We start from the raw sequence: 26,120 nt of genomic DNA, 5'->3' as shown, positions 1-26,120 counted from the left end.
TAAAACAAATCATTCAAAGAAAATTCATTAAAAAAAAATTACTATTTTTATTTATTAATAATTAGCAATTTTTAGTAATTTTGTATACATTTTTTATTCTTTTGTTTTAAAATTGTATTTCTGTTATAATAGTGATGTGAAGAAATAGAAAAAAAATCATCATTTTTTAAAATTCTAAGGCATTTACATCTATTTAATATATGTGTTAAATTTATGTGGAATTACACTGATTAATTGAAATGAATAAAAAATAATTGAACCAAATAATTATTTCAATAATTAAAGTTCAATTATTTAATTTTAAAATTAAACATAAATAATATTGAAAAAAAAATATTTAAAATTTATTCTAAATTAAAAAATAATCAAACAGTGAGAAATTAATTTAATGTTTCCTTCGTTTATCGCGATCATCTCTTCGTTGTTCCCGTTCATCTTTACGTTTTGTAGTTGCAGTAGTAGAACTGCTTGCACGTTTGGCTTGCTTCAAGAACTGATCTAAACCAAAAGGATCTTCTTCATCTTTCTCAAACTGAACTGGCCCAGATCGTGTCGTCGATCTATCAGTTCCACTGAATTCCTTATCCGGAACGAATCTAAAATTATAAAAAAAATATTTTATTATAAGAATATTTAAATATTTTTTTCTATCATTTTAATTATTTCTAAAGATATTTATTAATTTAATCAACAGAAAAATACCTGTTTGTCTTAACAAGCTTTTCCAAATCATCTCCATAAGTATCTTTATCGATATTTTTACTGGGACGATATATATGCGAACCAATAGAGTTAGAATCTTTCCAGGGTTTATCATAAACATTATATTCATCATCGTGTCCAAATCCACTATCCATTCCTTTGCTAGTATTAAATAGTCGTTGATCGAACTGTGCTTCTCCACTATTTGGAATACTTTTTGCTGGTAAACCAAGTGCAATCTGTTCACTGATATCTCGTTCTCTTTCACGTTGCAATCTAGAACGCTTATCAGGTGCAGCACGCGCTAAATTCCGCTCTCGAGCTCGATCTTTATGTCGTTCTTGTCTAAGTTGATCTCTTTCCCGTGACTCTTCCGATTTTTCTATATAATACAAAAAAGACATAAACTAAAAGTTTTGGTATTAAACTTATTTTCAATATATTAATATATAAATAAAGTTATAAATACATAAATATATAAATGAATGCAATATGAAGTATATAAAATACATGTACAAACCCATTGCAGCTGATTTCAATCCAGCACGCTCTTCTCTGGCTTTTTGCGCTAATTGTCTTAAATGGTCTTCTTTCTTCTCTTTTTCTTTTTGAGCTAATTTCTTCTCAAGCTGTGCTCGCATCTCTACTGCTTCTCGAGCTTTTCTATCTGCGATATAAAGAGCCTCGGCTAACTTAGCAAAATTTTCATTTATGTGAACCTGCTGCAATCCACGACCGTCTGCAGCTAGACGTTTGTCAAGCGGTATTGTGTATCCCTGAAAATAAATTATTTATTTGTAAAATTTCAATCATTGACAATATAAAAATTGATTTACTTTTGCATTCTTCCAATTACTAATACAAGGTGGTATTTTCCATTCTTTCTGTTCTTTTACTGTTACTTTCCTTGTAGGTGAGTGCATAACAGGTGCTGGAGGTGATGGAGGTCCTCGTGGTATTTTCTTGTTAATTCTATTAAATTAAATACTATATTATTCATAATATAAGAAATAATTTTTAATAATTTAAAAGTATTAAATTTTTTAAATTTAATATTTAAAATATAATTCATTCAATATTTTATTCCAAGTAAATTCATATTATAAAACTTACTTAAATTTAGGTGGTTCTAAAGGATCTATCTGAGCCTCAACCATTCTAATTACTCTTTGTTTAGCTCCAGAATTAAATGATTGTCCTTGTTGTGATGGTGTATATCGAATATATTGTGCTGGTGCTTGTTTCTCTGCACATCTTACTGGCATTGCTGCAGCTATTTTTGATCTTGTTATTTTTTCCAAAGCTTTCTTAGTTTTCTCTGTCAATTCCTCAATCTCTTCATTTGGTGGACGCTGTAAACTAGGATCTTCTTCATTTGTAATTTCTGAAGGTAATAAGTCACTCAATTTACTATAAACAATCTGTAAAAAAATATGAAATAAAATAAAGATAAATCAAATATATTTAATATTTATATAAAGGAAGAAGTGCATTGCATTACCTTATCTTTAGAATGACCTTGTCTAGCAATAACATCATATTTCACTTTTCCCTGAGCATCAAGCTGAACTGCTAAAGCATTACTGGTTGTTTCTTTTCCTTTCATTCCCATTCCAAGTGGATATTGGGCCACATGAATTTCTGGGAATGCTCCACCATCTCCAAAATCCTGAGAAACAATTCAAAAAATATAAAAAAAACTAAAAAAAGTTATTTTTATTAATATTTATGTATATAAAATATATTTTATTAAAATATTATAACTGTATATAAAATATTAATTACTTCTGGATTTCTTGGTACCCATCCTTTACGTTGGCCATATGGTGGAGCAGTAATAACTGCTTTAACAAGAGCAGATACAGGTCTTTGCCGTAATTTTTGTTCTCTTGCTTCATCCTCTCTGTCCCATACAACCTGTGATGGTGCAGGTAATAAACTGTAAAAAAAATTATTTATAAATATTTATATAATTTAATGAATAATATATTTAATAAAATTATAAAAAAAATATTTATAAATACTAAAATTATTATAATAATCATACAATTTTAGATATAATTATATCTTTTATTTTGTTTAACAAATATCAAATTTTATTTCAATAACCTAAAATGCATTATTCGAAAAATTGTAATGCTTCAAATATTTTGCATAATAAAAATTGTATAATACAAAACTTGATATATAATAAAAAATAATTTTGAAATAATCATTAACCTTGTTAGCGACATTTCATCAATCGTAAAACGTAATAATATCACTAATTATGGGAACATTTATGTATGTACTAAGCAAGTTACTTATCATAACAACGAAAATAGATATAAGTTAAGAAATAGTGCATTACCGTAAAAAAATTCCCTAGAACTTAATTCAATAAAATCTCTATAAAATTGCAATATTTATATTTTTTTAAAATATAAAAAAAAGATTTTTTATTTTTAAAATCTCAAAAGAATTTTCAATTAGAATTGAATTTTTGATTTAACTTTTGAAATATTAGAATTCTTTATCTAAAATGCAATTTGAATTTGATATATATTAACATTTCTATTGTTAAATTTCTATTGTCCAATCAATTTGAATAAAAACTCGTTAATATAATTCGCAAAAATTCCTAATAATGTAAAATTTTATATGCAAATAATTTTTAAACCACTGAATTCCGAAATAATTAAAAACATCATTTTTATATTTATTTTGTATCAATGTTTATAAAAATATATTTTAAAAATGGCTCAAAATTTTAAAATTCTAAATTATAATTTATCTAATTAAGATTCCAAATTATAACTTATCTAATTTTTCATATATTGTTAATATAATGTTACAAAAATTTGTAAATTTATTGAAAATCTTTTATTTATATGAATCATACATAAATAATGATAAAATAATTACAGCCATGATTTAAAAAATTACTTATATTATTTCCATTAAAATATTTCATTAAAATATAAAATATAATATTTTAATATTTTTTATGCTAATTAAGCATTGAATAAATTCTCGATAGGACGTTACTACATCTACCTTCCACTTTAATTTTTGCAAGATTATCTACTCTAGTTTTTCCAATATTTAATATAGCTATAGGTTTTCCAATATTATTAGCTTGTAATGCTATTCGATAGCTAGAAAATGTAGTTAATGTAGTACCTATAATTAAAAGGGAATCTGAATGCTCAATATTATATTTTATATTTTCTACAATTTGATGTGGAACATTATCACCAAAGAAAATTATATCTGGTTTAAGAATACCATCACATTTTTCACATATTGGAACTTTAAATTTTTCTACTTGCTCCTAAAATATAAATCATTTAAAATAAATTTCTTTAATTTATACTTGAATTTTTTTAATTATTTGTTATATTATTTACTTGTGTCAATTCCACATCTCCATCAGGTCTGATCATTTGACTAGTTACTGTCATATTTGGATTAATTCTATCAAAAATATCTTGCAAATAATATCTGCATATTCTTTCATTACAATTAAGGCACATTACTCTAAATGCTGTTCCATGTAATTCTATCACTTTTTTGCTACCTGCTTTTGTATGCAAATTATCAACATTTTGGGTAACAATATATCTTATTTTATTTGCATTTTCTAATTTTGTTAATATTTTATGTGTATTGTTTGGTTTGATAGAAGAAAATCTATAAAATTAATATTTTTTTAAAATATTAAAGTTATGTACAATAATTTTTTAAAATCATTTTTATGAAAAAAATTACAACCTTGGCCAACCTATATAATTTCTAGCCCAATATCGTCTTCTAATAGCATCACTATTACAAAAATCTTTATAAAGAACTGGTTTATGATTACTTCTTGCATAAAGACCAACATCTTGAGATCTATAATCAGGAATACCACTTTCTGTCGATATTCCTGCTCCTGTTAGTACACAGATATTATTATGATTATCAATAAAATCTTTTAATTTTAATAAATATGATTCCTTTATAGGTTCACATTTAGGAACAAATGAAAAATCTGATATATATCTTCTACCTATAATATAATTTCAATAATAATTTATATTATTAATATAAACTGGTAATGTAAATTAATATCTATTTAAATGAAATAATAATATTAATATTAAAATAACTTACACAATAAGGTTTCTATTATATTAGCACTTTTATATGATCTCATACATATAATACTCATTGTAAAGAATGAAATCTTTTATGCTTATGATAATTATGTTAAAAATATTAATTTTACAATTTCATTTAAAATTTAAAATTAATTTCATCAATCATTGTTTTATTTATTATAATAACTTATATGATATAATCTTTTAACATTAAAAGTATTACTTAAAACATATTCCTGTATATGCAACTATGATAAGTATTTAAAAATCTTTATTTAATTTATTAATTTTATATATTTTTTTCATAAATCGTAATTCATAAATAGTTATGAATATATTTAAAAGACGAGCACAGTATATTATTTTTTTTACTATTAAAAGTTTCTTGTTGAAGTCAAACATTGCATCGTATCACATGATTTTTTTATCTAATATAGTAATATTGGAATGATGTTATATATTATCCTTTTGCAGAAATTCACAGAAAAATTGAATTATTTTTAGTATATCATATTCATCCGACAACTATGATTTTGAAAATAAAAAAGAAATTAATTGGGGAAAAAAAATAACATTTTGACATTTATTTCATCAAACATAAGTGACATCACATCTTATCTTTACTTCAACTTCACTCTTTATACATAGGCCATATTTATATATATTAATATATATAATATGCATATATAAATATATTATATATATTATATATATATATATATCATATGTATATATATATATATATATATATACATATGATATATATATGATCTAAAGTTCATTGTCCATGATAATAATAAAATTTTTATTAAAGATTATTTTTAAATTAAATTTAACATTAAATTAATTATAAATTAAAAAAATGTTTTTTTAAATTAAATATTGTTATTAGCATTATAAGATTTTATTTAATGAGTTTTTCAATTTTCAATGATAAATATTGTAACTTCCAGAAACTACAAGTTCCTAAAAGTTCCTAGAATAGTTAATAATTTACATTATTCGGATGAGAAGCCATTGACGAAAGTTACGTATTGAAAGGCTACGCTATAAGTTGTTTTTATTGTATCTTCGAAATGGCTGCAATTAGTTTGTTAAATCCCAAAGCCGAATTTGCTAGGGCCGCTCAAGCATTGGCCGTTAATATATCTGCCGCAAAAGGAATACAGGATGTAATGAAAACGAATCTTGGACCGAAAGGAACCATGAAAATGTACGTATATTAATGTTCACGTGTAAATTTAATAATTATTTAATTATTAAAATTACTTTATTTAACTTATGTGAGTTATTAATTTATATAAAATTAAATACGTAAAAAATTAAATAAGATATATAAAATTATAAAAAAATTTTATATCTATTATTTTATATAACAATTATATGCATTTGAAAAATTGTATAAATTTATATTAAGTATTTATAGTTATATTATTAAGTAAAAGTGACTTTTTTGTAAAATATTGATAATTATATAAATATATATAAAAATTCTCAATTTATTAAATCAATTTAATAAATTATTAAAACAACAATTATTAAATTAATAATTTATAATTTACTTATATAGAATATTTTATATATAAAGTTAGAATTTTAAAAAATTCTAACTTTAAAAAAATTATATTATAAAATATTTGCATCAATTCCAAAAAATTTAATACAAATCTTTTCCTTTTCTTTAAATTTACATTATTTCTCTTTTTATCTTTATCTCTTAGATTTTTATGATTTCTTTATTTTAGATTTTTGTTTATTTCAAGTATTTGTCAAATTTAATATAATTTAATATATCTGAAATAATACATGAATATATATGTCAACATTAATTGTTAAATCTCAATCAAAATCTCAATCTTTATTCAAAATATTGATATAATTTTATTTTTTTAAGGCTTGTTTCTGGTGCAGGTGACATTAAAATCACAAAAGATGGAAATGTATTATTACATGAAATGCAAATTCAACATCCAACAGCTTCTCTAATTGCCAAAGCATCTACTGCTCAAGATGATGTTACTGGAGATGGTACAACTAGTACTGTTTTGATTATTGCAGAACTTTTAAAACAAGCTGATATTTATATTTCTGAAGGTCTTCATCCTAGAGTACTTACAGAAGGTTTTGAATTAGCTAGAATCAAAACTTTAGAAGTATTAGACTCTTTGAAAATACCAATTGAGCCTTCAAAAGAAAACTTAATGAATGTTGCTAGAACATCACTTAGAACTAAAATCCATCCATCTATAGCTGATAAATTGACAGAAATATGTGTGGATGCAGTTTTGGCTATTAGACAAAAAGATCAGGAAATCGATTTACATATGATTGAATTAATGGAAATGCAACATAGAACTGCAGCAGATACTAGTTTGATTCTTGGTATTGTAACTGATCATGGATCTAGACATCCAGATATGCCTAAAAGAGTAGAAAATGCTTATATATTGACTTGTAATGTTAGTTTAGAATATGAAAAAAGTGAGGTAAATGAATTAATTTAAAAGAAGGATTTATCATATTTATTATAATTTATAGTAGATATATTTACATATATTCAAATAATGAAATAATATTTATTATAAAGGTAAACAGTGGATTCTTTTATAAAACTGCTGAAGAACGAGAGAAATTAGTCGCTGCAGAGCGTGAATTTATTGATAATCGAGTAAAAAAAATAATTGAATTAAAAAAGAAATTATGCGATGGAACAGATAAATCATTTGTTGTTATAAATCAAAAAGGCATTGATCCACCATCTTTGGATATGCTTGCACGAGAAAACATTTTGGCTTTGCGTAGAGCAAAACGTAGAAATATGGAACGTTTAGCACTGGCTTGTGGTGGAATTGCTATGAATTCTTTTGATGATATAAAGGAAGAACATTTAGGATGGGCTGGACTTGTATATGAACATGTATTGGTAAATATTTTTTGATATAATACATAATAATTATTTTATTAATAATAATATTATAGTAAAATAAAAAATATTTTTTTATTTTTTATATTTTTATAGGGAGAGACAAAATATACATTTATTGAAGAATGCAAGAAACCAAATTCTGTAACAATTCTATTGAAGGTAAAATTATAAATAAATTAAATTAGTGAATTCTTTTTTATTTTTTTAATATAAGAAATTTTTAGGGGCCAAATAAATATACTTTGGAACAATTAAAAGATGCTGTAAGAGATGGTCTAAGAGCTATTAAAAATGCTATTGATGATTGTGCTGTTATTCCTGGTGCTGGTGCTTTTGAAGTAGCTGCTAGTCAAACACTTCACCAATATAAAGAAAAAGTGAAAGGAAAACAACGTTTAGGTGTACAAGCTTACGCGGAAGCTATACTCATCATTCCAAAAACTCTTGGTAAAGATTTTTTGAATTAACTTTATTTATATAACGTATTAAAGTTCGTTTATTTTATTATTCGTATATTTTAATATTCATAATAATCATCATTTAGCTGTAAATAGTGGATTCGATGCACAAGATACAATTGTTAAATTATTAGAAGAAAGATCTACATTGGGTGAAGCAGTAGGATTAGATATTTCTACAGATGAAGCATTAAAACCCACGGATGCTGGTATTTATGATAATTACAATGTAAAAAAGCAAATTATTAATTCATGGTAAGCATACTTATAAAATTCTATTTAAATTAAAATAGAATTTATTATAACAATTTACTATTATATTTTTTCTGAAATATTTTTTATTTATAGCACGATCATCGCCAGTAATCTTCTTTTAGTAGATGAAATTATGAGAGCAGGATTATCTTCTTTAAAAGGTTAAATCAAAATAAATTTTTCATGATTTTCATGATTTGAAGTTCTTTCATTTAATTTAAATTTTATATATGCTCGATTTTTATGAATTTTTTGCGTAATTTTTGAATTTATTTGCTTTGAATAATAAAAGAATTACTCAGCATAAAAAATAAAAGTACTTTATATAAAAGAAATGTAGTACTTTTATGTTATTTAAAAATGATAAAAATATTTATTCTTGAACTTTTTATTATTCACTAAGATGTATAATTCCAGATTACAAGATATTCATCTCGATTTATTGTAATAATTAATGATATAAATAAAAAAAATTAATTCTATAAATATTATTTTCTTAATTTTAAGTAACTGTGTTATAAAAAAATGTAAAATAGAAATGATGACCACTATTATTATAAAAATCAAAAATATTTATGTGAAATTTTATATTTACAATTTTACAATATTTACAGTATTTTTCTTATAAACTACTTACAGGACATTCAGTCTTGTTTTTTTATTTTACGTTCGATATTAAAAGATTGATTTTAAAAATATCGAACAAAAACTTATGTGCAAAATATATATTTTATATACATAGTTTTCGTTCGAAATAATATATCAAATATGATATAATTATTAACATGTAAAATTCTTACTTATCGATACTTTCATAAAAAGAAATTATAACTTTTAAATCTTACAAAATAAATTTGTAAATAAATATTGTATTATTATTTATATAATCGATAATTATTTTTAATATCGATAAATATAAAATTTCAAATGTTAAATTTATTTTATTGATTTCTCACACATATCATTTTTATAAAATTATTTTTAACTTTACTATACCAATTATTCTTGAGTTGAAATAATTAATTTTTTTTATAAACAATTTAACAAACGTTTCAAATTAACTTGATATTAAATATAAGTACTTAAAAATATTACATATTATAATAATACTATTTGTAAAAAAAAAAAATATTAGATACACAAAAGATTTTTCAAAATAAATCAATTTAATAATTTATCTTTTCGAATTATCTAACGAATATTAATCTAATGAATATTAATATATTTTTATTTATAATTTTTCATTTTGATTTTTAGAATAATTTTTTATCAATGTTACATTACATGTTGTTATTTATAAAAAAAAATGAACATGTTTATATTAAAAGATTTTACATATTTCAAAATAAATTAATTTAATAATTCATTTTTTTGAATTATCTAAAATTATATCTCTGATTTCAATATATTTTTAATATTATATATTTATAATATTATAATTTTGCATTTTAATTTTTAGGATAATTTTTTATAAAATCAATAACATGGCACAATTTATCTTCTTAGTTAACAAATTTTCATAATTTTTTTAGAATTAGAAATATATGTGCAGAATTTATATATTCTCTATATGTATGTGTTAAATGTAGTGTGTATATACACATTACATTGATATACAGTGCTGATAGTAAATTGATATTATATTAATTGAATATAATTATTATTATATTTAAGTATGAAAAATTTTCTTTTTTTTTTTATCTAAATTTAATTGTCCAGTAAGGTTATTTATAAAAGGACAACATAATATTACAGCAAATATAAATACAGTAATGCAGGCTTAACTTGCGAAATTATCATCAATTTTTGAAATTACCATGAATAAGCATGTATGCTATCTTCTTTTTATTTCATTCGTATGTGATGTTTGTTATTTCAATCTAGCATCAGTAAAGCATGCATTATTGTATTTTTCTTTTATATTTCAGAATTTCTAAATGTACACTAACAACAAGTAGAAGCTCAAAATATAATTATAGAACAATCAACTTTGTATTATACATTTCTCACCTCATAACATGCGATGAGAAAATAATGAATTTTATAAAAATCCATTAATCATAATGTTTGCTAAATGTCACAGAAAAGCATATTAATATCGTGAAAATTACTTTGGTTATTAGTGATCATTTTAACAATAATGATCATATAATAAATATTTATACATCATAAATTAAACAGCGTCGTTAGAATGGGAAATAATATTTCCTTCTGTACTTCCATTCGTTATTTCAATTTCTTAAATGTTGCAATATTTTTAATATCATTCTTGAGATCTTTTAATATTATCTTCGGATCGATGTTAATTAACTGTGCAAGAGTAGTACAGTTTACTTTCATACGATGCCCACCGACTACCATATATGTATTCAATTTACCTAAATTAATAGGGCTTCTAGGAACACCATAATAGGAAAATTGTTTATTTTTCATTTCTTGTTCTTTATTATGTATTTTATGATTAGCAAGATATCTCGAATGTGGATTAGTAGATTTTCTAGCTACTGCCTTTATCCTATAAGGAATAATATTTGATCGAAATGCACTTTTAGTTGTAGATTTTTTAGCTACTGCGTGATTTTTTGGCGATGATTCTATTGAAATTTCATTTTTATCAGCACTTTGTCCGGATTTTTGCCATTTGACTTTAACCATAACCTTCTCAAGTAAAGTCTCATAATTCTGTATACTTTCTATTTTCAATTCCATATCAGGATGTTCTTCAGTATTATGTGTGGAAACTTCAGAAGGACAACTAAAAGTTTTATCACAATATTTACATTTAAATAGATTTATATGTTTTGACACATGGTTTTTCATTACATTAATAAATGTTGTGGTGAATGAACATTCCGGACAAACATATCCTCGAGATATTTTAGTTTTTTCTTGTTTTTTAAAATTTAATGGTAAGTGAGAATGGAACATACTATGATGTGTTTTCATTTTAACTTCGGAATCACATAATTCATTACACCATTGACAAATCCAACCTTCTTGCTTTAATCCAGAAGCTTCGATTTCTTGTACATCACTATTATGCGATTGCTGTAAATATAATTCATAAGAACTTTCCGTTTGAGTTTTCGAACATTGTGGTTTAATGAGCGATTTTTCCGAAGATACGCGCATTTCTTTGTATCTAAATGGATAATTTGATTTCATTTTTGTAGAATCATTTTGTAATGAATCATTGTGCATCATATTCCAATGATTTTGAACTGTATTCAAAGATTTACTACGAAAAGAACAATAGAAACAATAATAAATAGAATCTTCTTCCCTAATGTCAGAGATTTCCTCCTCTATATCATTGTTATAATCATCATTAATAACCTTTTTATTAAGTTCAATTTCTGTGGATTCACCAGATGATTCAGATGGTGATATATCTTCAACTTTAAATGGTGAAAATGGATGATTAATTTCCCAATGTTCCCAGACTTCTGAGTTTGTTGCTGCAGTAAAAGTACAATAAGAACATTTCAAAGTATTTTTCGTTGCATGTATCCTCATATGTATTTTGAGTCCGGTCATATTCATGGCGGTGAAGTTGCAGATGCTGCATTTTTCTTGAGGTTCAATTTGACATTGATTATCACTTTTTTCCACAACTTCTTCTCCGCTAATTTTTCTCTTTCGTTTTCTATATCTTTTTGGAAAGACGATTCCATATTCTTGTTGCCAAAATTCTTCTGGTAATTCCGGTTCACCTGCTGCTGGATTCTCAACTATTTTTTCAAGACAACCAGGATGTTTAGAACGAATATGTTGACGCATTAAACCCTCCGAATTTGTGCTACGATCACAATAAGGACAAATAAATCCAAGTCGCTTTAAATGTGTCAATTGTATATGTAATTTAAAACCACGCCATCGGAAAAATGTCATTTTGCAATGTTTACAAGTAAATGGTTTTTCTTGTTCTTCTTCTGGTCCAACTATATTAAAGATTGAATTTTAATATTATAATTTTAAAATAATACAAAATTTTTTGCATTTATTTTAATTTATTTTATTTAAGATATTTACCTTTTTCAACATCCATAGTCTTCACAGTTTTTTCTTTCATTGATATATTATCTTTCTTTATATCAATAGAATTATCTTTATTACATTCATTTTGAACTTCTAAATTAATTTGTGTAATTTCTTTTTTATTATCTTGTTTATTAAAAGATTTATCAGTAACATTTGTAGTTTTTAGAGTTTTTGTAACAGTATTTTGAGTGACTTTTGTGAAACATGTTTTTGAATCATTTCCAATTGTGTTTGTAATTGCAGAATTTTCTACATTATTTACATTTTGTTTGGTTAATAACCCTTTTATCATTAATGTTTGTCTCTTCAATAATGTACCAACCTGAATATTAGAACATTAATTGTTTTATTAAAAATAATGCAATAAATGTTTTATTACATATAAAATATTTAAAATAATTTTGTATATATAAAGATTAAATTACCCATTCTTCAATATCATCATCCGGTGATAGTGGCTCATGATTAGGACGTTCTCCATTATGATGTTTAGTAAAGTGTTTTAATAGAGCATTACGATTTACGGATAAATATCCACATTCTTTACAGTGCCATCTATAATATTTTAATATCATTAAATGAATATCATTAATATTATTAAATGAAGGAAAATATTCTGCAATGATATAAATTCACAAAAATACTTGCCTAGCGTAATTTAATTCTCTATAGAGATGATCTCTCATATCATGTTTATATTTTGTTTTAAATTGTGTACATAAAGTACAGACATACATATTCCCATCTGCTTTTCCATAAGGACCAAATCTTCCAATATCACATTCATTGAGATCATTATCTTCAATTGATTTAGATTTCGTTTCTTTGGACTTATCTACCGTATTAGAAATGTTACTTGCATTTTCCATTTCTGTTGATACTTTATCACAAGACAATGATCGCTTAGATTTTTCTTTTGTTTGCTTTGTACCATCTAAAGAACCAGATTTTCCTGGTTTTATTTTAGCCGGTTTAGTACTTGATAATTCTGCATCACTTTTCCGTTTTCCTATTTTTAAAGAAGATTCTGTTGATATTTCATCTTCTTCTTCAAGAAGAATTCCGCGAATATGTCTAATTCGAGGCATATCTCTTCTCCAAAGAGGAGTAGTGTCAAAAGGTTCTTCTTGTCCACTTTGTTCTATATTGTCTGTATTTTTTTTATTTATACCTTTTATTCGTTGATATATTAAAATATAATCAACATTTGAGTCACTAGAATGTTTGCTAGTAACATGTTGTTCAAACATAATTTTGCCACCAGTTTTAAAAGAACATGAGTTACATTTGTATTGACATTTTTCATCATGTGTATTAGATGTATGATTAACCATATCTGCTTTATACACACATTTATAATCACATATGTTGCATTTCCAATGATTTCCATCCGGATCTGGTATTTCTTCTTCTATCTCTTCTTGAATAGATTGTTGACTGTTCTCTGTGTTTTCTAGTTCTCTAATTACTTTTACAAAAGGTCTTTTTTCAGGATGTTTATCGGAAAGATGTCTCTCTACAACATGCCTAGTAAATAATTTATTACTATTAAAAAGCATAGAAAATGAACTATGAAAAGTAAAAATTTATTTAAACATTTGACAAACAATATGAAAAATAAGATTATATAATATTATACTATAATCTAAATATATATATAATATAATCTAAAATTAAAGATTAATATTAAAAAATATTTTACAAAAGTTTTAAAATTTTGAAAACAAAAATTTTTGATACATTATCAAAGAGCATTTGATATATTTAGAATTTTTGTAATTTTAATTTTAATTTTTTTAAATTTTTTAAATATATTTTTAATCAATATAAATTATTATTTTTTATAAATTATTAACTTCTAATAACTTCTAATATCCTTCAAAATTATTAAATTTTTATCTGAAACATTTTTCAATATAATCAATAATTTAAAAAATATTTCAGTTTCCAATTTCAGATTTTACATATGTATCTTAATAATGTTTATTTTATATACTTGTCAAATGTTTAAAAAAATGTTTAAAAAATATATCTTTTTTAAATTCGTGCTTAAAATTTGTAAACCATATGATGCATTATAAACCAAATGTGAGGCATAAATATCATTATACCTATGATAATGATGATGATTGCAGTGAGAACATTTATAAAGTCTAGTATCGTGCATTTTCAAATGAACGCCCATTTTATCAATTGCTATATTTAATCCTTCTTGACCTGGTGGTAGTTGTGGACAATGAGGACATCGAAAATATAATTCCTCAGAATGCAAAGCCTTTAAATGACATCTTAACATTGCTTCATCAACTGTTAAATAATTGCATTCAGCTACACCACATACATATCTATTATGAGAAAACATTACCATTTTTTATATCTCTTTCAATTCATTTTTAAAATTTCCAAATTGAATAAAAAAAAACATTTAACGCTTTTATATATGATAAAATCACTCTCATTCTTACAAAAATATATTATTATTATTATAACATATTATTATGACACAATTTAAAAAAAAATTATTTCATACCTCTTATGCTCCGGTATAAATTTTGGAATAAATTCGTCATCGTTATTTTTATTACTCTCTTTTGGTTTTCCTCCCATTCGACCATTTTGATGAGAACTACTTGCTAAATTCACCATTTTATCGAACATTCGTTCCTTTTTATCTAAGCAAGGTACAGGATTAACAGGACCACTTTCTGGCACACTTTCATCTTTTGCATGCAATCGCAAATGTCTGATAATGTTCGTACGAACTTTTGTCGTGTAAGGACACATTGCACATTGCACTTCCCGGTTATAAATAGCTTGAAGTGGGAGAGATTCTATTTCATCAGGACCAAAAGTAAATTTTTCAATATCTGTTGTTATCTTCTCAATATCTTTTTCAGTTGATTTTGTACTAGTTTTACGTTTCTTTCCTTTACGTTCTCCACTTTGGCGCTATAGAAAAATAGATAAAATATTTATATACATAAAACTTCATGTACTTACTAAATATTGTAAAGTATTACTTACAATAGGTTGCACAATAAATAATCCATCTACAGATGGATTCTTTGGATCAGCTGGAACTAACTTACTATAAGTATATTTATGTTTCATTTTCATGTGTGCCATTGCTTGATAACCTACTGTACATCTCATTTTGCACAACGAACAACCAAATCGTTTTAGTCCGTGTGATTTTAAATGTTCTAATAAAAATCCAATTTTCAAAAAACGTTTTTTACAATGAGCGCATGCTAAATTTTTATTTTCATTCCCTAAAGAACATTCTTTTACATGTATTCTTAATTGTGCAGCGGTTTGCGCACCATAATCACACGTCTCATAACCACACTTATATAATTTCATTCCTGAAAAACCAGTATCCTTAATATCATCCAGAGTCAATGGTTTATCAGCTTTCACGATATTATTAGAATTTTCGTTAGTGTTTATATCTTTAACATCACTACGCAATTGTTCTTTTATATTGTTTTCTGGATTCACTTTTACTTTTTCATTTGTATCAATGCTATCTTTTTTATTTAATTCGGATTTTATATTTTTTGCCGGAATTTCCGTATCGTCAACGTCTACTATTTCAATATCACTATCTTCCATCTTACTTTTGTTAATAGTCAAATTATCAATTATAGATATGTTAGAATGAGTGTTAATTTTTTTTAGAAAATCAGGATTGTCCAATAAATTGATATTTATAAATTCATCATTGCAATCAAATGTTCCTTCACTGCGTTCAATTGAACTTCTATCAGACTGAGCACTTTTTTTTTTAGATTTGTTTAATAAATTTTTATCTGTTGATTCTCTATTCGAAATTGATGTTACAGAGACATCAGAATCATTTATTAAATTTCCAAACATTTTATTTATTGCACTATCATTTAAACCTTCGTTTTTTGGTTTTTCATTTTGTAACAAATTTGAAGAAAAATTGATGGAATTATTTGAATTATTGCTAATTCCAAATATACTAGATGTCGATTTATTTAATACATTATTTTCATCTTTATCCAACATAATTACATCTTTAGACAATTGAGAACAAAGTATCTTATGAGATGGAGATGTGCTAACAACATTTATCACATCTTTATTATCTTTTCCATCATTTTCCACATCAATTATTTCTCCTGTGATTTTAAAAGTATCATCTAACGTTCTTATAATTAATTGATCTATTACATCTTTATTTCGTACTGGCTGAAATAAAATAATAATTATAAAAAATTTATATCATTTATAATTTATTGATTCGATAATTCATTAATAATATCTTATTATAATACCTGAGGAGGAAGAGACCTTTCAAGAACTTGTGGTAATCGATCGCAATGAAATGTACTAAGATGACTATGCATTTCAGTAAAGTAATCCGAACCATGCAAACAATATAAGCATTGGTATTTATAAAATCCATGAATTTTATAATGCTATAAATATAATTTCATAAAAATAAGTTTAAAAATTAAGCAATTATTAAGAAAGCAATTAATTTAATAAATAATGTTACCGCAAGTAGCTGATCTATTTTCATAAATGTAACACGACACACATGACATTTATAAGTAGAAAGATTTGCACCATGTTTATTTTTCAAATGCGCCATAAAAGATTCAGGAACAAAGAAAAATTTTCCGCAATCTATAAATATATTTTTAACTTCATTACATATTCAAAAAAATTTAAATTTCACTTATTCAAATTTCATTTCATTCAAAATGAAAAATAATATAAAAATCGCACCATGTTGACAGACATAAGGAAATACATTCTCATGTCGATTAAATTCTTCTTTTAAAGGTATTTCTTTCATAAGTTTACCAAGTAAAATACCATGATGTCCACGATGAGCTACTGCCTATAAATAAGACAAATGATAAAAACAAAAATTAAATTATTACAAAATAATTTTTTGATATTTATTGATAAATACCTGATGTATTTGCACATAAGAAGGAACAACAGCTCTATAAAAGCAATAAATACATTGATAACGACAATGCGCGTGTTTTTCATCGATATGTATTTTCATTTGATTCCAATCCTCCAATATCATGTGACAATAAGCACATTTCTGGTAATCAAATGGTGGTGATAACTTTTTTTTCTCTGCCTCATTTGCATGTTGAAGATAATGTTGATGATATTGTGCTAATATATCAGTAGTAAAGCGACAAGCCATACATTTATATAAATGAATCAATTTTGTAGCTTTTAACATTGTATTGTATGCATCTGCAGATTTTAATTTAATTGCTGTAGGTGGAGGTATAGATTCTTTTGGTTTTAAAATAGTTGGAGTTCGAACGACTTTCAAAATTTTATAGTTTAAATTTGAAGATTGTGGTGACCCAGCAACATTCACAGTTCGTGTACTGATTGGAGTCATTATTGAATTCTTAGTTGTAGAAATAGGAAAAGATAATTTATTGTCTACTTGAATAATTTTTGACTTTGGAGCAATTGGAATGAAATTGGTTGTAAGTTGCGTGGTAGTTACAGAAACTGGAGAAGGAGATATACTTTTTACTGGAATCAATTTTACTGTTTCTGGTGTAGATTGCACTACTGTTTGAATATTTTTCGTTAATGGTTGTGTAATAGTTACGGTATTAAGTCTTTTTAAAATTAAAGGCGAATTAGATTTTTTTAGTAAAGATACACCTTTATTTTTTATAGGAGATGTTTCAACTGCTTTCCTTATATCATGTACCTATAAAAATAATACAATATATAATTTGAAATGAAAAAATTTTAAGCGAATTCATATCTCATCACTTACAATAGGACTTTCGGCACCATCGTTATCAGCTCTTGGTGCAAGACTAACTACATTTTCGATTTTCAAAAAAGAACATTCTTCATCCATATCTGATTTTAATACGGAATCCATTTTATCTGGAGTTGATTGATTTACATCTATTTGATAAAATAGTTTTATGTACTTTTATATAATGACAAAAATAATTCATATATTATTATATTATTTATATATATATATATACATACTGTTTTTTGATAATGATACATCTTGAAAATCAAAAGACTGTATGGGTACAGACAACATATCTCCACTAAGACGTCTCAATCGGATAAAATTTTTAGGTGGATTACTCTCATCTTGTAATTCATGTGATATCTCATGAAATCTATTTTCTTTTTTTCCAATAAATTTCTTAATACTTGATATCGGAACAACATCTGGTGGTTTAGGAATAGAACTAGAAGGAGAAGTTCTCTTAGATTCCTTAGGTTTAGAACAATCAGTTTTAGAACAATTTTCTTCTTTACATTTTTCAAGTGGTTTTGCAGCTTGGAGTTGAGCAGCAAGTCTCTGAATAGTGGTAAGCATTGGATCTTTCGAAGATGCATTAATATTTGAAGTTTCTTTCAAAATGACATTAACATCTGTTGGCAGTTCACTATCTGATTGTTCACTACTAGAATCAGAATCATAAATAGGAGCAGTATCTTTCGTATTGTCGTTATCACTGATTTCTGCATCACTTTCTCCATCCTTTTTCTGATCCAATGTTATCAAAGGATCTTTAATCTTTGAATTTGTTGGATCTTTTTCAGTTTTAGAATCACAATCTATGATAGATTGTTGCGTTTGTGTACAATCATTAGGTTTCATATTATTTGAAGTTTCTTCAGATGATAGCTTATTCTCTGTATCTATTATAGATGAAACTTCAGAATTTTGAGGTAAATTAACAATATTATTTTTAGATAATGAAATCGTGGAATTAATTGGACTTTTATTTGGAGAATTGATATTATTGATATTATTTGATATTATATTAGAATCAATTTCATTATTTACTATATTAGTCTTCATTTTATCTTTTAATTTATCTATAATGGATAAACCTTTTTTGGATGCATCTTTTTGTAATCTAATACCAATATTTTGAATAATTTCTTGCATTTTCCTTTTCCGTTCTAATTGAATTTCTACTTCTTTTTTTTCTAATTCTGGTGGGCAAACGAACACACTCAAATTTCCTGATGGCAAACTAGAATCTATATCTGCTTGTGGAGATTTCTTTTCATCATTAGTACCTCGTAATTCAGAACAATTATCTTGTGATTTAACTTCAAGTATATCTTTAACTTTGTTAATCTCATTTTCAGAAGTTTTATTATTCTTTATTATTCTTATTTCAGTCACATCATCATCATTCTGTTCAACAGAAGTTACTACATTGTTTGTCATATTATTTATTTCTTCTGCTTTTACTGAATTTGCTTGAATTGATTCTAATTTTACTTTAGGTTCTTCTTCAACAGATTCTAATGACATGTTTATCTTAATAATCTTAACACTCAAATCATTCTTATGCCACAGATCAACATGTTCCTCTACATTGGATTTCTTTAATTGAACATAATTACAATATGAACATAAATAACCATAAATACGATTTTCATTAGGTATTTCATCTTCAGTTATTGCTTCAGCAAAAGTATCCTTAAATTTTCGACATACTTTATAATAATGAGTCCTCATGGAAGATTTAGCTACTGCCTGATAAGGGCAACTGTTACATCGAAATCTATATTCACCTGTATGCGTTGTACAATGTTCATAAAATGCTTCCATTGCAACTTTAACAGCACCTTCAATAAATAACGAGCAAAATCTACAACGAAATTTACAAACTTCTTCTGTAAGAAGTTCTCTTGATATATTTTCTATATTATTATCATTTGCATCTTGAATAGCTAACAAAGCATCTGAAACTTTCAATCTAGAAATCAGAATTTCTTTTCCAGGATGGCTCAATTTATAATGATGAACAATATTTTTTCCCATAAAAAAACAGAGCAAGCATTTATATCTTTCTTGTCCTGTCCAAACATAATCAATTAATTTTTTTATATCTAAATCAGAAAATGATTTTTCTTCTTCATTTTTATTTTTAACCACATTTTTTGTAATATTAATAAGAGGCTTTTCTATAACTTTTTCTTCTTTAACTTCCGATAATTCTTCAGTAAGATCAATTTTAGATAAAGATTTTTTTTTCTCTATGAAATCAGATGTTAATAATAATTCTGTTTTTTGATCTTTTAAATTTTCTTGACAAATTGAAGTATCTTTAATATTATCTTCAAAAGTTTGATTTGTCTGATTATTTGATGAATTAGTATCTTTGTTTATTGTATTTTCTGGAACTGAGATATTATCCATTTTAATGGAAGTATCCATTTCACAATCACCTTTAGGAGAAGAAGTTATAAGAGTTTTCTTTCTCCTCTTTTTAGATAAAATACCCATCTGCCACTTTTTCTTCTTCTTTTTTATTGAACCTTTTTTAGTATTTGTTTCAGTTGGTACTTGATCGTTAATATCATCGTCTACGTCTGCATCGCTTCCTTTATCTGCCACTGATGAGTCTTTATCTACTTCGCTTCCTTTATCTGCTATTGATGAGTCTTTATCTACTTCATTTTTTACAGATACTAATCCCACTAAAATATTGCTTAATAATTTTTCGTTGCTATTGATTTCTATTTTAGTTGTATTATTATCTGTTTTTTTCCCAGAAATTATACTACTTGACATGGAAATATCGGAAGTAATACTTTCTTCATCAGTAAATTGAATATCATCTTTACTTTCATTCATCAATTCAGTTCCTTTTTTTCTTGTAGACTTTCTAAAAGAAATTTGATTAAACTTTTTTTTCTCTGTGGATTCTGTTGCCTCTGGTTCAAGTTGTTTATCAGGATGAAGTGAGATATCTACAGCAGCTGCCAATTCAGATACATCTATTCCAAAACTCTCATCGGATGAGCTATCAAACATCATTTTAGAACATTCTAACTTAGAAATATCTGTTTTCTCAACAACTACACGCGGTTCTTTTATCACTTCTTTATTAATAATACGTTTGCTTCGCCTTAATACTTCAGAATCATTATTTACAATTTGATTGGAGTTTTGAACCAGTTCTGTTCTTAATGCCAATGGTTGATCTTCTTCACTGTCTGAACTATGATTATACTGTTTCGAACGCTGTCGAGTAATACGTTGCACTTCTTTTTTCAGTTTCACTTTAGATTTATTTGATTCCTCTGAAACACGTGATTTTATAAATTTTTTTTGTTTCAAAGAAGTTCCCGATGTGTCTTCTACATCAAGATCTACCTCCAAATCACGTTTATTCGATTCATCTTTTTTAATAATTGAAATATTCTGATTGGAAGTACTAGCAGTATTATTTTGATTTTCTTTTTGTGTTCTACATAATCGATGACCAGTTGCTGCAACAACACCATCACTGATAAACATTTCCCTAATATCTTCTTGTAACATTTCCAAAGAATTCCTTCTTTTTGCTTTAACTTTTGGTATTTTATTAATAATTTCTTTATCTTCAATTAAATCTTCTTTAACATTCTCCTTAATTTCCTTAGAAATTTCTTGAATACTTGAAATACTTTCTTTTTTCTCGATACTTGTTTCGGAATTTGACTCTTTTTCTTCAACAATGTTTTGAATTTCTGATATAATTTCTTTTTGAATAATAGAATCTTTACCATCTAATTCTTTTTCTAAAAGATCTGAAGATTTAATTTCAAGAGATAATCTTTTATTGTTTTTATTTTTTTCTTGTTTCTGGTCATTTATATTTTGAATTTCTTTATTTGGCGTATTCAAAATACCAAGTCTTTCAGCAAGAGACTCTTCATCTGAACTGTCTGAAACTATTACTCGTCGTTTCTTTCTTATTTGAACTTTTTTTGTTTCAGAAGTATCATCTTTATCTGAACTACTACTCTCTGATTCTGATTCAATGATTTTCTTAATTTTCTTCAACTTCTTTGCTTGCAATACTTCACCCAACTTTTGCATGAATTTCGCCTGTTCAACAAATTTCTTTCCCTCTCCAAATTCAAAAGATTTTCTAATTAAAGCTTCTATCCATTCTTGCGTTACCTCGTCTTTTGATTTGGATCCTTCAGATTCTACTTCTTCTTTCTTAAGTTTTTCAATATTTCCAGATAATTTAGAAGAAGTAATAGTGATAGAATCTGACTCTGCAATATTCATATCATTTTTATCTTCTATAGATTCTTTAGAAATATTATCTTCCTTTAATTCTTCTTTCTTGTCAACAATGACATTATTTTCATTCCAATTTTCAAGAGAAATTTTTCCATCACTGCTGCTACTTACTTCTGCTGTAGTATCTTCCTTATCTTTTTTAGTAATTTTATCATCTTGTTTTTCCAAAAGACACTCTTTTTCCTCAGAAACATGACTTGAAGTAGGTGATTCGGAAGGTTCATTACGTTTTATTTTAGGAATTTTAAAATTCTGTAAACTATATCCTTGTGCAGACTTTGCTTTTGTGTCAATAACTCCATATAAACTTTCTAGAGGCGATTGCATTTTATCTTTTGCCGTTTTCTCTTGCATTTGCTTGTTATTATTTTCTACGTTTTCGATACGTTTATAACTGTCTGTTGGTTTTGAAGGTGATTTAGGTTTTTCTTTAGTCTTCCTAAATGTTGATGCAATAAATGATGATGCCGCAGAACGTTTTCTAGGATCTCTTTCGTTATAATTACCATCTTTACCTTTAGTAATGGAAAAATGCTTATCTTTAGCCAATCGTGGATCTCTAGCTAAGGTACTATTATCTCTCGATTGGCCAGAACTCTGATTAATTACATTATGATCTATGCGTACGCGTGGATCGCGATCAGATATATTTCTAGCATCCCTACTAAAACGATTACAATCCCAATCATTATGATTATCCCTAGACCATTCAGACCTGCGAGTATCGCGACTAAAATTATTCCTCGATTCTCCTCTATTTCTTTCATTGTAATAAGAATTACGACCTCTACCTATATTACGATCTCTATCTCTATTCCAAGGACAAGGTGTACTAGGTCTTGGATATGATGGCCCTGAAGGACCTTCCGCGGGCCCTATCATACCACAAGGAACGTCATTTTCTGTTCTATAAGATACATCATTCGATCGATTAACTGGAGAATCCCATGGCTGTCTCTGATGAGAATATTCCATTCCTCTATCAAAAGATGGATCATAAGATCTATTTTCACCTTGAAAATTTCTGTATTGTGGTCCAACAGAAAATCTCGTAGGTGATATTAAAGGCTGTATAGTTGATACATTAGCAACATCAATATTAGGCATATCATCTGGTCGAGGAATATGATTCAAATCTTGAGGTCTTGTGTTTGGGCTCATTAGAGGCCTGATACCAGTATTCATATTTGAAGAAAACTGATTAGCCCTCATCTGACTTTCGTTCATTTGATGGGGATCCATATGAATGGATTCCCTATTAGAACCTATATTCCACATTTCTTGGTGTGAAATACCGATTGCATGTTGATATGTTTGGGCAGGAGACACACCGCTAAAATTGGAAGATGGTGGCCATTGATTGTTGCAAAAATCATTAGTATTAACAGAGAGATGCATAGAGGGCCAATGTCCTTGGTTAGATATTGGTCTATTAAAATATTCAGAACTCTCTATTCTGAATTCTGTGTCTATTCTAGATGGTACTAATTCAGGACCGATATTATTTTGACGTCTCTGGTACAATACAGCGTTCCTATCATCCGACTTAACCGAATTGCCATGATGCATAGGAATCTGATTGGATATGTCGTCATCAGATCGACAATGCATATTATGTATATTAGTTTTGTCTTTATCATGATTCTGGTTGTCACGTGACTGACGAGAATGTCGCTCATAATTATCCGCGAAACGTGGTTCCGTTTTGGAACCAGGCGAAGATGATAAAATTCTGTTATCAATTAATGTACTTGTCGTAAAAGAACTTGATGTATGACTTAAATTATTTTGAGATGGTCCCTTAATTTCATTAGACTTCAAAGCATCGACTTTCGTCATCGACGTAGAACTTGAACCACTAGGTAAACATTTTCTACTGGTTAACTTAACTATATGCTTATCTATTTCCTCCCAACGTCTCTCACTTTCACTGTCAATATCCTCTTGTGTTAACAAAAATGATTTAGATGCTTTTATATCCTTATTATTTCCACTTAATGTGTTTAATTCATGTTTTTCTTTCTTGAACTTCCCCGCATCATCTCTTAATCTATCATTCTTCTTTTCCATTTTATTATCATCTTCTTCATTCAGAAGTTCTGCCAAATCTTCCATAGATAATGGTGGTTCCGTAAAAACTGGAGGTGGTGAAAGTAATAATGGTGCTGAAGGTTTCGAAGTTGGTTTAGAAATCGAATCTTTTGATTTTAATGACGAGTTCTTACAGATTTTAGAAAATAAAATCTCCGAGTCTGGTGATTTCAATCTTGTATCAGATACATTTACCGGTGATTCTGATCTAGAGTCCGATGAAACTTGTTCCGTTAATCGATTCTTCTCCAATATGGATGATAATCTTCTAGAACCACCTGCAGAAGAAATTTGTCGAGAAGAAGATATTGGCATAGATATAACTCTCCCATCGTTCATTTTTTGAGGCAGATTATTTCCGACCATTTTAACTGAAATCGTATCGTGATTGGAAGTAATAATCGTTTGCCAATTTTTATTTCTTGAAATTTGATTCTCGTTTTCTTCAAGCATCTCCCATTCAGTAAACGATATATCATCCGTGTTTTTGCACAAACCAAGTTGTGGAGAAAGAGTTAAATCGTTGCTTGTTCTCTCCGTAGGTATGATAATAGGAGCTTTCGTTGGTAAAGTTTCGATAGGATCAGGAGAAGCTGGTTTACTATCAGATTTATCATCAAAGTCAATGCTACGTTCTGTGGGAATTATTATCGGTTCCACTTGTGAACCTGAATCTGGACTAACTGGAGGACTCGGACTGGCCGGCGTCTCGTGAATTTCTCGATCTTCCATTACATCTTCTATATGCTGAAATTTCGCATCTTCTATATATTGAGGTTTTGTGTCTTCTGTATATTGAGACTTTATCTCTTCAGGCATGCTGAAATGGGATTCATATTGATGTTTACAATATCTTTCAAATTTTTTTTTACAACATTTTGTAAACAATATATCTTAACAATATATCTTTTGTAACAATATCATTTTAGATTTACAGTGATATTTTTTTCTTAACAATGATGTTTAAATTAAATTTTTTGAATTTACAAAACTTAATAAACTAACATTAATTTTGTAAAAATAAATAATTTAATTTAAAAAATTTTGAAGATTGAAAATGAATTGTTATAAAAAAAACTTAAGAAAACAAATTGTTAAAAAAAGAAATTTTAAAACAAGATTAAGAAGAAAATAATTATAATATATGCAATGCTTCATTATAAAAAAAAAAACTTTATATCTATATTTTGACATTTTGACTATGACAGAACAGACAAACGAAATTTTGTAAATGAAATGCTTATATTTATATTCTCAAAAGTTTAATTTATTATGTTTTTTTAGGATTTTTAAGATTTTTAAAAATTACTTATTTAATCTTAAAAGTATGAAAAATATGAATCTTAAAAATCTTAAAAATATGAAAAACTTTAACTACTTTAAAAGATGTGTAGGCTATAATATTCTATATAGACGAATAAAAAACATGT

The 26,120-nt window shown here is 26.2% G+C and overlaps 4 protein-coding genes across 9 annotated transcripts in view; 1 reads left to right on the top strand and 3 right to left on the bottom strand.

The window, feature by feature from the left end:
* Window positions 1-23: 23 nt before the first annotated feature.
* LOC108002449 (puff-specific protein Bx42) lies at window positions 24-3,062 on the bottom strand. The gene is made up of 8 exons (XM_017064135.3): window positions 2,923-3,062; window positions 2,488-2,641; window positions 2,204-2,371; window positions 1,816-2,123; window positions 1,539-1,674; window positions 1,223-1,478; window positions 703-1,084; window positions 24-596 (listed from the first exon to the last, which is right to left on the bottom strand). Exons 1-8 carry the CDS (start codon window positions 2,934-2,936, stop codon window positions 386-388), a joined length of 1,629 nt encoding a protein of 542 aa, XP_016919624.1. The 5' UTR covers window positions 2,937-3,062; the 3' UTR covers window positions 24-385.
* Window positions 3,063-3,541: 479 nt separating this feature from the next.
* On the bottom strand, window positions 3,542-5,484 carry LOC108002450 (NAD-dependent protein deacylase Sirt4-like). Its single transcript, XM_017064137.3, has 4 exons — window positions 4,837-5,484; window positions 4,456-4,732; window positions 4,092-4,374; window positions 3,542-4,015 (listed from the first exon to the last, which is right to left on the bottom strand). Exons 1-4 carry the CDS (start codon window positions 4,892-4,894, stop codon window positions 3,692-3,694), a joined length of 942 nt encoding a protein of 313 aa, XP_016919626.1. The 5' UTR covers window positions 4,895-5,484; the 3' UTR covers window positions 3,542-3,691.
* Window positions 5,485-5,780: 296 nt separating this feature from the next.
* Window positions 5,781-8,948, top strand: LOC108002499 (T-complex protein 1 subunit zeta). The gene is made up of 7 exons (XM_017064220.3): window positions 5,781-6,036; window positions 6,718-7,309; window positions 7,411-7,746; window positions 7,843-7,908; window positions 7,974-8,196; window positions 8,294-8,462; window positions 8,556-8,948. The coding sequence occupies exons 1-7, from the start codon at window positions 5,900-5,902 to the stop codon at window positions 8,626-8,628; spliced, it is 1,596 nt and encodes a 531-aa protein (XP_016919709.1). The 5' UTR covers window positions 5,781-5,899; the 3' UTR covers window positions 8,629-8,948.
* Window positions 8,949-9,013: 65 nt separating this feature from the next.
* The window catches only part of LOC108002459 (uncharacterized), a 23,657-nt gene continuing 6,550 nt past the window's right edge, over window positions 9,014-26,120 (bottom strand). For all 6 annotated transcript variants that reach the window (XM_017064147.3, XM_062077543.1, XM_062077544.1 and 3 more), the window contains 13 exons: window positions 18,531-25,510; window positions 18,304-18,440; window positions 17,455-18,234; window positions 17,265-17,379; window positions 17,032-17,162; window positions 16,808-16,951; window positions 15,528-16,721; window positions 15,034-15,452; window positions 14,615-14,848; window positions 13,152-14,030; window positions 12,929-13,058; window positions 12,495-12,825; window positions 9,014-12,403 (listed from right to left, as the gene is read on the bottom strand). In XM_017064147.3, coding sequence (XP_016919636.1) covers window positions 10,689-12,403; window positions 12,495-12,825; window positions 12,929-13,058; window positions 13,152-14,030; window positions 14,615-14,848; window positions 15,034-15,452; window positions 15,528-16,721; window positions 16,808-16,951; window positions 17,032-17,162; window positions 17,265-17,379; window positions 17,455-18,234; window positions 18,304-18,440; window positions 18,531-25,510 — 13,189 coding nt within the window. In that variant the 3' untranslated portion in view covers window positions 9,014-10,688. The remainder of the gene's footprint in view (window positions 12,404-12,494; window positions 12,826-12,928; window positions 13,059-13,151; window positions 14,031-14,614; window positions 14,849-15,033; window positions 15,453-15,527; window positions 16,722-16,807; window positions 16,952-17,031; window positions 17,163-17,264; window positions 17,380-17,454; window positions 18,235-18,303; window positions 18,441-18,530; window positions 25,511-26,120) is intronic.

Source organism: Apis cerana, linkage group LG7 (genome assembly GCF_029169275.1).
Source record: "Apis cerana isolate GH-2021 linkage group LG7, AcerK_1.0, whole genome shotgun sequence".
In the NCBI taxonomy this organism is placed as follows: Eukaryota; Metazoa; Arthropoda; class Insecta; order Hymenoptera; family Apidae; genus Apis; species Apis cerana.
This window is presented reverse-complemented; position numbering and strand designations above follow the sequence as displayed.